General features: G+C 36.6%; 2 protein-coding genes and 2 non-coding genes across 4 annotated transcripts; all 4 read left to right on the forward strand.

The window, feature by feature from the left end:
• The first annotated feature begins 251 nt into the window (after positions 1-251).
• Positions 252-5,692, forward strand: LOC130718423 (probable glycosyltransferase At5g03795). Its single transcript, XM_057569012.1, has 4 exons — positions 252-884; positions 3,613-3,842; positions 4,105-4,453; positions 4,887-5,692. Exons 1-4 carry the CDS (start codon positions 531-533, stop codon positions 5,553-5,555), a joined length of 1,602 nt encoding a protein of 533 aa, XP_057424995.1. The 5' UTR covers positions 252-530; the 3' UTR covers positions 5,556-5,692.
• A 2,186-nt stretch (positions 5,693-7,878) lies between these two features.
• Positions 7,879-9,499, forward strand: LOC130720386 (late embryogenesis abundant protein At3g53040-like). The gene is given in 3 exon segments (XM_057571021.1): positions 7,879-8,797; positions 9,011-9,134; positions 9,137-9,499. Coding segments are annotated over 3 exon segments (1,038 nt in total). The 5' UTR covers positions 7,879-7,996; the 3' UTR covers positions 9,250-9,499.
• A 1,031-nt stretch (positions 9,500-10,530) lies between these two features.
• LOC130721695 (small nucleolar RNA snoR14) lies at positions 10,531-10,604 on the forward strand. Its single transcript, XR_009013617.1, has one exon. It is a non-coding gene; the product is annotated as a small nucleolar RNA snoR14 (small nucleolar RNA).
• Positions 10,605-10,666: 62 nt separating this feature from the next.
• LOC130721680 (small nucleolar RNA Z101) lies at positions 10,667-10,746 on the forward strand. Its single transcript, XR_009013599.1, has one exon. It is a non-coding gene; the product is annotated as a small nucleolar RNA Z101 (small nucleolar RNA).
• The last annotated feature ends 703 nt before the right edge of the window (positions 10,747-11,449 follow it).

Raw genomic sequence — 11,449 nt, forward strand, 5'->3', positions numbered from 1 at the left:
TGGGTATAAGAGTTCGGGTTTGGGTTTAAGAAAGATAAAATTCGAGCCCGACCCAATCCGTTACCATCCCTAATTTTACTAAATATTAAATTCAAAGTGAGACGAGATCCACACATTTAATGCATCATAAATGAATTTCAATAAATTAAAAGGTAAAGTATCAAACGTTTTTATTTTTTTCAAGTTAGTATTGTTAGAAATAGAGTGTTGATAGGTTATTTTTCATATTCTAAAATCTTTTTTTACTACACAAGCCTCATGTTTGTCAAATAAGAACACCATTCTCAGAGCCAGACCCAACACGCCTCTGTTTTTTGTATTGGATCCTATGTGCATTCTTCCTCTCACTCCACCACCTCCGCAAACAAAAACGACAAAAAGGAAACAACCACCGCATGCATGATTCCCGCGACCATCCAATGCAACAGCACAAAAGAGCACTGCAAATACATTGAATGGATCCATAGGGGTCTTTGATTGCATGTCTGAACTCTGAATCCTGAAAAGTACTCTGGTTTGGTGTTATCACAATGGCTACTGGTAAATGGAATTGTTCAACTTCAAATGCATCTTCTTCCTTGAAGCTGTTGGTGTCCATGGTGCCTCTAATCTTGATTGTGGGGCTTGTTTTTGTTCTGGGTTCTGGGTTTTGCAACTGGGATTTTACTGGGAAAAGTAGTCCTCTGTTTTGGAGTTCTGTTTCTTCTTCTGCTTCTTCTTTTGATGGGAAACAGAGATCAGAAGGGGTTTTGGATTTGAGGTCTGAAGCGGTGGTGGAAGTGGGTGGTTCTGAGAAGAGCAAAGAGAACAAAGCTATTATGATTAATGCATCTTCTTCACCCACAATTCCTGTTCAGGAAAACATGCAAACACTTCAACAATCTGTAAGTGCTCAAATTTTCTTTTTCAATTTTCTGACTCTGCTTTGGTGATTTTTATTTTAATTCTGATAATTTTGATTTTTGAAGTTTGATTTTCTTTTTTGGTCAGCTACTAGGTTGGAAATTGGAAAAATAGGAAGTTTTCTTTAGAAAATTGATAAAATATCAGATTATTTTATCATATTGAAGAATAAAAAAAGAGTGTAATAAGTAATAACTATTGTCATTCATGAAAAAAGAAGTTTTTTATTGCACTTTCAATTTTTTATTTGATTTTATTTTACAATCCCCTGTTTTGTGTTGCTTCCAACCCAGAGAATTCTCGAGAACATGCATTCACAGGCTTTTCTTAAAAAAGTAAAAATAAAAATCCTGATTTTCCTCTGATTTCTGACGTCAGGCATTCTATGTGCTTCTTTTTGGCAGCATTTGCAATAAGTTTTTAAATTATTTTCTGCTTTACTTATAGTTATTTCTTTATTTATTTTCTTTGTTTCTATTGTTGTGCTATTGTTTCTTTTATGGTAACTTATTATTGTTACTTATTTGTGCCTGCTTTTGCAATAAATAATTAATGGGTTTTGATATTGTTCTATTTTGCTGATTTGGTTTTGCCGTGGGAACCGGCAGATTTTGCTTTTTTATTTAAAGGATTTGAATCAACCTGAAGTTAATTAACTTGTAATCAATGTAGATATTTGAGGCATAATTTTCTGGATTATTATTCCTTGCTTGCCCCTATTTCCTTCTGTAATTTTGGAAAGAGCACAAATGCAGTTGGCCACCCTTCTCATGTGAAAACGTCTGTTGCATTTGACTTGGTAGACAAGTTAAAACAGGATGGAATAGAATATTTTCTTACTTATATTTGATGTGTATTAAAATTAGAATATACCATATAAGTAGGAAAAAGATTACATTTTGATTTCACATGAAAAGATGGAAATAGAATAAATTATTTTAATATTATTTGCCTACCTATTGAAGTTTACCTTAATTTCTCATCCTAAGCTCAAGTGGAAGTTACAATCCCTTGGATTTTGAGTGTCTAAATATCAATTAAGTTCAACGGATTTTCATATCTCAATCCATAAGAATTAAGAAGTTATATTTACATATTGTCTCTCATTTGCACCGGTACCAATTCATATCTAAACATATCTCACATTCCAACCCACATAAGCCTAATAATTAAAATTTTAAAAACCCAACTAATTATTGAATCGGTGAAGGTACTAATTCATAGTTCAATAGTTGAACTATAATTGACCAGTTCTCTGCTCAATCGGTCGCTCCAATTTTAACAGTTGTGCTAATAGCATTAAGACTCTCGATCCAAGAAAGCTCGAGCAAAATCAAGATGTTGAAGTAAAACTGAAAAAGAGAATAAGGCTACATGAGTGCCCAATCCACATGGGAAAATAACTTGAGCTAAGTAAGCAAGTTAACATGCTGAATGTGTAGTTAAATTGCATTAATGCATCGATTGATTGTGTAGACAATGGAAATGTAGAAATTGGGTGGAGATAAAAATAGGAGTATTTAACTTTTGATTATAGAGCAAAAATAGATAGGAAGCAAAAGAATCAATGCAGTGTCTGGAAACACAAATTTCAAAGAAGACAATTACTATTTTACCCATTTATTCATCTAGTTTATCTAAGATGGGGTCCACTTGATTCTCCTTAATTTTCAATGGCAAAAAATACATTTTGACAAAAAGGGTAAAAGATATATTATATTAATTAACTAGTTTTTTCTTTTCACTTTTCTATACAACTAAGAGCATCTCCAATGAGGGTTGCTTAAATCCAGTTGGACACTTAAGTAACGTTGCTTATTTTGAAACACCATTGGAGCAACATGACGTGGCAGTTTAGTTGCTTAAATTTAAGCAACGGTTGCTTATTTAAGCAACGATTGCTTATTTTTATGTACCAAAAAAAAACGATTGCTTATTTTCTCTCTCCTTACTTTTTGGCTAAAAAATTATATTTTCTCTTTCATTCATGTACTTCAATAGTGTCATGACCTTCAAATAATATAAATATATGAGGTATAGTGGGACCTAACCAAAAGTAAAATAAGCAACTGTGGTTGGAGCGAATTTTGCTAGGGTTGCTTAAATCCTACGTGTAAGTTTGAGCCCACCATAATAGTGTTTAAGCAACCCAACTAACAACCATGCATTGGAGATGCTCTAAGAGGTGGAGAGAAAATTCTACTTTTCTTTCTATCCATTCAAACTATATAGAAAATCCACTTTTCAATTCTTCTCTGTAATTTTTCTACCCATTTTCTGTCATCATCCAAACGAAGTAAGTGTCATAAAGCCAACTTAAGGGAAAGATAAATAATGTCATGTTTTGTTTGCACTTTAAATGAGGCCTAAAACAAACTTTAAAGTGAGACATTTTTTTTTGGCCTTTTAGTCTTAGGCTTGGTTTTTTGAGGCCTTTTTTGACTTAGTGGAAAAAAAATTGGGCCTTTTTTACTTGATAAAAAATATAAAAATTTGGAGGCCTAAAGCGGTTGCTTGGGTGGCTTTACCCTTGGGCCGGCCCTATTTACATGGACCTCATGACATTTTTTCAAAGGACTGACATGTCCCGCCATGTGCTGTTCTAGGACTGATTTGGAGGTTTCTTCGTAATTCTATTACAGAATTGTTTAAATTGAAATCTTAACATTTCATAGTTTAACTAAAGTTGATGACTCATTTTTTGAACAGAATGAAAGTCTCAATGTTTCCATACCTTGGCCTAAAATAGCTCCTGGCAATGAAACTTATGTACCTCTGCTGACAAAGAAGCAGCAAAAGTTCAGCATCTTGGATAGAACAGAAGCCAGGCTACTTCGAGCTCGAGCTGCCATTAGAGAAGCCAGAAACAGGAGTGAGATACAAGATCCAGATTATATTCCTGTAGGTCCAATGTATAGGAATGCTAAGGCATTTCACAGGTACTTAATGCACTATTCATATTTGAACTGTTACCATTTAACATACCTAGTATCAAATTTACCACATCACAGGAAGTGAACAATATTACTGCAGCAAATGGCCTAATTGGCAGATCCAGTTCCTTCAATACCACATCGCAGGAAGTGAACAATATTACTGCAGCATTCAGAAATTAAAACTTTGCACTTTTGAGCTATATCAATATTTAATATATGTCATTCATTAATCATTATCTCTTGAATTACAAAATTGCTATGACAGGAGCTACATAGAAATGGAGAAACAATTCAAGGTATTCGTCTACGAAGAAGGTGAGCCTCCAGTTTTTCACAATGGACCTTGCAAAAGCATATACTCCATGGAGGGGAACTTCATCCATGCTATGGAGATGAATGACAAATTTCGAACAAGAGATTCCGAAAAAGCACATGTATTTTTCCTTCCTTTCAGTGTAGTAATGATGGTCCGATTCGTGTACATAAGGGACTCCCATGATTTTGGCCCCATAAGAAAAACTGTCACTGACTATATCAATGTCATTGGTGAGAGATATCCCTATTGGAACCGAAGCCTTGGAGCTGATCATTTCATGCTTGCTTGTCATGATTGGGTAAGTAATTAAATACTAAATGGCTCACTACTCATTCATGATCCTTGCATTGTTGATTTGAATGCAATAATTCAAACACCTTGAGTGTCTGTTTAGAAACCCTTCTATCTTTTATAATTGATTGTTAAGATGGAATCAATTATGGGGAAAAGATTCTCTGGATTTCAGAATTAATTCTGATAAAAAAGAAGCTGATTCAAACATGCTATGAGATGTGATAATTTTGGACTAATTTTGCAAACACCTCGAGTGCATGTTTTGAAACCCTTCTATCTTCTATAATTGATTGTGAAGCTAGAATCAATTATGGGAAAAGTTTCTGTAAGTAGCTTCTGAATTTCAGAATTAATTATGATGAAGGAGAAACTGATTCAAGCATGCTATGAAATGTGATATCTTGGACTAATTTTGCAAACATGTTCTTGTGTTTCAGGGCCCAGAGGCTTCATTCTCTACACCTTACCTACACAAGAACTCGATTCGGGTGCTTTGCAATGCCAACACCTCTGAAAGGTTCAACCCTGCAAAGGATGTTTCTTTCCCTGAAATCAATCTCCAAACTGGTTCAATAAATGGTTTCTTAGGTGGGCCATCTGCATCTAAACGTTCAGTTTTAGCATTCTTTGCTGGAGGGCTTCATGGTCACATAAGGGCTGTTCTTCTTGAGCATTGGGAAAACAAAGATGAAGATATCCAGGTCCGCCAGTACCTTCCGAAGGGTGTTTCTTACTACGCGATGCTGAGGAAGAGCAAGTTCTGCCTCTGCCCCAGCGGGTACGAGGTGGCGAGCCCGAGGGTGGTGGAGGCAATATACACCGGGTGCGTCCCGGTGCTCATTTCGGAGCACTATGTCCCTCCGTTCAACGATGTTTTGAACTGGAAGTCTTTCTCAGTTGAGATCTCTTTGAAGGACATTCCCAATTTGAAGCAAATTCTGATGAGTATTTCCCCAAGGCAGTATATAAGAATGCAGAGAAGAGTAGAGAAAATTAGGAGGCACTTTGAGGTCCATTCTCCCCCTAAGAGGTTTGATGTGTTCCATATGATCCTTCATTCTGTGTGGCTTAGGAGACTCAACTTCAGAGTCAATGATGATCAGTAAGTTATGGGCTTATTGGCTATCCCTTGTGTGACAAATTACTTAGAACAATTTTTCATTGGCAATGTACTATATGTGAAATGATTGTATTATATCATTGGCAATCTTTTTTTGGTTCACCATAGTAGGCAGAAGGCAATCAGAGCTGTTGAATAAAAAAAGAACTTGATTGACTAAATCACACAATTTCATTGATACTAGCTTTCTTTAAATACAGTAAAACTCATAACTGAAAAATGATAAAAATTCTCTAAATAAAAAAGTGAACAGAAGTATTAAGTAATAACAATTCATTACTTCCTACTTTATTTTACTGATAACAACTCATAACTAAGATAGCTATAAAATCTGTTTCTGATAAAATGTAATTAGTAGCTAATAATGCATATCATCACTCCTGTTTGCATTAGTAGCAATGAAGTTTCTCTCTTAAGATTTCAAATCTTACATTCAGTAATGACTCTAGCAAGACTTCTCCTTTTTGTTGAACTTCCATGAGAAGATAAAACTTCACATTGAAGTGCTTAGTCTTTTCATTCAAGACTAGATTGCAAGAAATTTTTGCAGCTTGGTTATCCACATGAACCTTAGTGCCTTCTCTTTGTTCAATGTACAATGCACAATAATTTGGAAAGAACACCAACAGCCTGCAAAATGTGAGGCCTTGTAGATGTGAGATACATCAAACATCTAATTTTTTTATTTTTTTATTTTTTTTGTATAGGCAAATGTTAGTGGTTAGTTGTTAGTAATTACAAATGCTCCTCCTCAGGGTTCAAACCCTGGACCTCCATCTCCAACACCTATTTCTACCCTTAGCTCAACCAAGTGAGCTACCCCTCCCACCCATCTAATTAAACTTCAATATACAACCTCTTCAACCTTACCATCTTATATCCAACCCCTTGAATTTTCATGAAACCTCATATCCCCTGTAATGCATTCTAAACTCTTGAACAAATGACCTCAAGTTGTTTACAGCCAAAGTAAAAGTCATCCTACATTAACAAAGATAGACAATCAAACATTTTCCTAATCCGGGGAATGAAAGTGCAACTTTACTTCGTTAATGGAGTAAAATCAAAACTAGTTACCATTAGAGGTACCAAAATAATATTTAACTCTAATTAGAGACATGATTATTTAATATTAATCTAATTTGTTTAAGATGAAAACGCTTATGAGTTAGCAATTTTTCATAAAAGAACAATTTGTGTTTAGATTTTCCTTAATTTTTTAACAACATTTATTAATTTATTATGAGACCTGAATTAACATTAAATTTGATTTTAAGCATTAGATGCTTTTCACTTTTCACCACTGCATTGTTAATTTGTTATTATACAATAAGATAAGATGACACTAGACTTGTCGTAAGAGAAAACGTTAGACATTTGACTTGGGTGACCTTCTCATAACATGCCACGTCGTAGTACACGTGGACTTTCAATCTCCTGAAGTTTCCAAATTTATTTTAAAACAAAAAGTTTAGAGAGTTTTGCTCTGATCAACCAACATAGGATATATTATTGCTTAAGTATTTATAAACTGTCAACTAACATAATTTTTACATTAACTACGTGAATTGAACACAATTTTCAGAGAAAAAATATTAGTAGACATAACGACTGTGCTTACCACTTTAGACACCTCATTTTATGGTGATATCGTCACAAATCGAAAAGATAATAATAGAGTGCACGAGTGAGGAGGCACGATGGGAGCACGAGACAGTTTCTAACGGTTTAAAACCACCAAAAATGTATAACACATGCGGGTTTTTTTCTAACACCGCATATTAATGACGGTTTTAAATCGTCAGAAATGTGTAAAATTTACATTTTTTTCTTGCACCGAAAATCAGTGACAATTTAAAACCGCCACTAAATATTGCTCGCGCACTCTCATGCACAACCATGTCGTACTAAATAGCTCTGCTCAATTGAAAAATTGACTAAAGTGGTCGTTGGTGTGTGAATCACCAAAGTTTTAATATTGTAAAAGTGTAAGGGAAAAGTAGGGAAAAGTGAGTCGACATGTGACATGTGTTAGTGTGAAGTTTCCAAATTGAGAAGGACCTCTCTCCCTACTTGCCGACCTTCTTGTTCCTTCCTTCATCCATGCTCTTCCTACCACAGTCACCGAAATCACCGACATGATGTCACACCAACAAGAAACATCTCATCTTATAAACAACGTGTCGACATTCTCCAAAGCCAACTGTCTATGCCTCACCCTTCACGCCACGTGCCTCTTTCTGAGTGCACACGTGTCACTCACCACCTCACAACACCACCCACTCCTATATATATTCTTCAACCCTCACCTCTTCCTATAATAACAAACAAGCATTCATTCTTAGCAAAATACAAAACAAAAGAAACATATCAATTTCAGTTAGCTAGTGTAAGAAGTTGTGTGTTGTGTTCAGGAGTATTATTTCAATGGCGTCAAGGCAACAATTCGAGGAGAAACGAGCTGAAGAAGCTGCCAAGGTTGCAGCCAAAGATCTTGAAGAAGTGAACAGAGCAAGAGAGAATGATTCTGGTGACCAACAGAAGCGTGGTGTGATTGGATCAGTGCTGCAAGCTGTTCAAAACACCTATGAGAATGCAAAGGGAGCTGTGGTTGGCAAGAAGGACAACCACCCTGCAGATATTGATGCTAATGCTAACAGGGGAGAAGTGGTTGAGGTTATTGGTGGCACTGAAGAGGATGTAAAAGGCGAAGTGAGAGACATATCAGCAACCAAATCCTATGATACTTCCTCTGCCACTACTAACAAAGCAGGTTCCAAGGTTGGGGGGGAGTCCACGGATTTCGCCGCGCAGAAGGCGAAGGAAACGAAGGATGCGACGGTGGAGAAAACCGGTGAGTATGCTGGGTATGCAGGGGAGAAAGCTAAAGAAGCGAAAGACTACACGGCGGAGAAGGCAAAAGAAGGAAAGGACTCTGCTGCTGATGCTGCCAAAAGGGCTGTGGGTTACTTGGGTGACAAGACAGAGGAAACCAAGCAGAAAACTGCAGAAACTGCTGAGGCTGCAAAGAACAAGACTGTGGAGAACACACAAGCTGCAAAGGACTCTGCTACTGATGCTTGTGAAAGGGCTATTGGTTACATGGGTGACAAGAAAGAGGAAACAAAGCAGAAAACCTCAGAAGCTGCTGAGGCTGCAAAGAACAAGACTGCAGAGACAACAGAGGCTGCAAAGCACAGAACTTCAGAGGCAATGGACACAACCAAGGTCTCAACTTCAATTTTTTATTTAACTAGTAACATGTCTGCATCTGTTTTTTCTTATAATCTCATAATCAATTCTTAGAAAAGTACTTTTGGCTCAAAATTAAATTTTTTACATTTCTAGGAATTGATTTCGTAAATCAATTGTATGATTTGGAGATAATAATATAAAATCATTCATGTGACCCTTTTCTAATTTTTGTGGATGTGGATGCAGGAAAATTTGAGTGGAGCTAGTGAAGAAGCAAGGAGGAAGATGGAAGAGCTTAAGCTGCAAGATAAATCTGGGGATCGTAGTGGTAAGGTGGCGATCAAAGTGGAAGAGACTCGACCAGGAAGGGTGGAGAAACGCTGAAAGCATCAGATCAGATGTTTGGGCAGACATTCAATGATGTGGGACGATTGGATGATGATGATGTAGAAGTTAAAACAGCAGGGCTCCTTGATAGAAAGTAATGATCATGTAAAAGCATTCTGCAGCAAGCCAACAACGATGTAATATGGGGATGATATAGTGTCATGAAACTTGTTTGTTTACATTTTTGTTAGCTGTTTTTGTAAGTGTTTTGTATGGTCTTTTTGTAATTGGTTTTGGGGTCTCTTATGATTATGGACTGTGAAGAAGACAATAATAAACATTGTTGGCGTTTCTGTAAACAGATATTAGCAAAAAACAAAAAGCAACAAATTGATTTTCACACTCAAATTTTGTGAACTTGAAAATGGGGAAACTGAGTTCTGTTTGATGCCACTTGGTGTTATAACTGCGTCTTACTGTTTAGCTGTGTGTTCCCCCTGTCATCATCATCTTAAGCTGCCTAGCTCTACTTGATTTGAAATTAATTTTCTCTAAACTCGTGTTCAGATTGAAGTCGACATAAAATGATGATGTAGCTAGGTTTTGTGTAGAAGCACTACAATAAAACTACAATAAAACTTGTTTTTAGGGGTTCATTTAGTATACACAAGAAAATTCTTGTGTAAGATTGCACAAACCTCATTTTGACTCCTTATTATAGGTTACCAGGTAAAATATTGTTTATATACTTAATAACATTTTCATTAAGAACACCAAATTAACCACACACATAAAAATACTTCTTCCTCTTATCTTAAACTTCATCTTCTCCATCTCTCTTGTTCATCAGTCTGAGAATTGCACCATCACAGCAATAATCTTATCTCAAGTTTCCGAGAGATCGACGGTGCGAAGGGTGAAGGAAACAACGCGAAATTCCTCAACCACTGAACCTCGCCATCCTGGATCGCGTCACCTCCACCTCTGCCGCGAGGTCCGCCTCATCACGTTCGTACCCAGCCGCACGCAGCACCTTCATGCCAACCAGCAAGTCGCGGTGGAGGCCTCCGAGTGCCACCATTCTAGCCGTCATCGTCATCGTTCCACCTTTGGTGTTGGTGATTGATTTGGTGATGAAGGCCATGTCTACCCAGATCTGGGTTTCCCCTTTTTGAAACTGGCCTGTACATCCACTCACCCTACAAATCAGAGGAGAGGGAAGGGGAAAAGGAAGGTGCTTTAGAGGGGTTTGACGGCGGCTGGGTTGGGTGAGGGCGAACGGAGCGACACGGTCGAGCGACCATGCAACCTGGATTTTTTCTTTTTTTTTTTATCATTATTTTTGTATCCTTTATCAGAGTGAGAGGAAGAAGATGAATGATTAAAGAAAACTCAAACTTTGTGCCAATTAGTTGAATTTTGTTATGTTTTGTTAGGAGGAATAGGGATGATAAAAATTCATTTGTTTGTCAATCCGCTGATTTTGTGTGATGTTATTTTGGGGCTATAACTCATTGAGCATTGAAAGTTCAGTATTTTCTTTAACAGTGTTTGTAAATTGAAATCAAAATCATGAGTGGGCTTATATTGTAAATTGGGTAATTTGCATCTGAATTGCATTGATGTTATATCACCATGGAGGTCTGATTCCCAACGTTTGATTTTTTCCCCTTTTTAATTTTAATGTTTACTAAAATTATATATGCACTATTGTGCTTTCTGGGTGAAGATGAAGAGAGGATGAGTGATTTGTTTTTCTTGTGCTTTTGGGTTTTTTTTTTTTTTTTGTAAACAGTGGTGGTGGGTTAAACCAGGGTTAGATAATTAGTTAAAAATAATTAAAAAAAGATTTACCTAGAAAGTAACTCACTATAGCAGGTAAATTTAGGGTGGTGCAACTTTACACAAGGATTTTCTTGTATACACTAAATGAACCCGTTTTCAGGATTTTTTTCTAAATAATATATATATTAAAAAATTACCAAAAAGTGTGGTTCAAAAAATATTTACCAATATGGGTTGTTTTTGCCATGTTCCTCTTTGGGAGGCTCCTCACATAGGGCGCCTCCCTTTATTCAATCAATCCATCATCATTACATTGATTGGGTTGTTGGGGTTTGGTGCGACATTGAAGTCGCTCTAGAGTACCATCTGAACGGACCACATGAAAAGTTGTTCTCCATGTGAAAACATGTCCCTTTGAAGGCTCCTAGAAGCAGACGATCACTTTGGTCAAGGAAGACGCTCCATATGAGGCGTCTCGTTTGAGGAAAACGACAAGCACGCTGCACGATGCTCTCTGAAAAGCTTCACATGATAATGACATTTAATAAGTTGGGTGGGGTTAGAGGTAGCAGA

The sequence above is a fragment of the Lotus japonicus genome, chromosome 5, assembly GCF_012489685.1.
Source record: "Lotus japonicus ecotype B-129 chromosome 5, LjGifu_v1.2".
Classification (NCBI taxonomy): Eukaryota; Viridiplantae; Streptophyta; class Magnoliopsida; order Fabales; family Fabaceae; genus Lotus; species Lotus japonicus.

Bases quoted from the DNA above. Each gene is read 5' to 3' on its own strand.
- LOC130718423 (XM_057569012.1), top strand. From the start codon at position 531: ATGGCTACTGGTAAATGGAATTGTTCAACTTCAAATGCATCTTCTTCC. The intron at 885-3,612 runs GTAAGTGCTCAA...TTTTTTGAACAG, and splicing joins TGCAAACACTTCAACAATCT to AATGAAAGTCTCAATGTTTC. The intron at 3,843-4,104 runs GTACTTAATGCA...TTGCTATGACAG, and splicing joins AATGCTAAGGCATTTCACAG to GAGCTACATAGAAATGGAGA.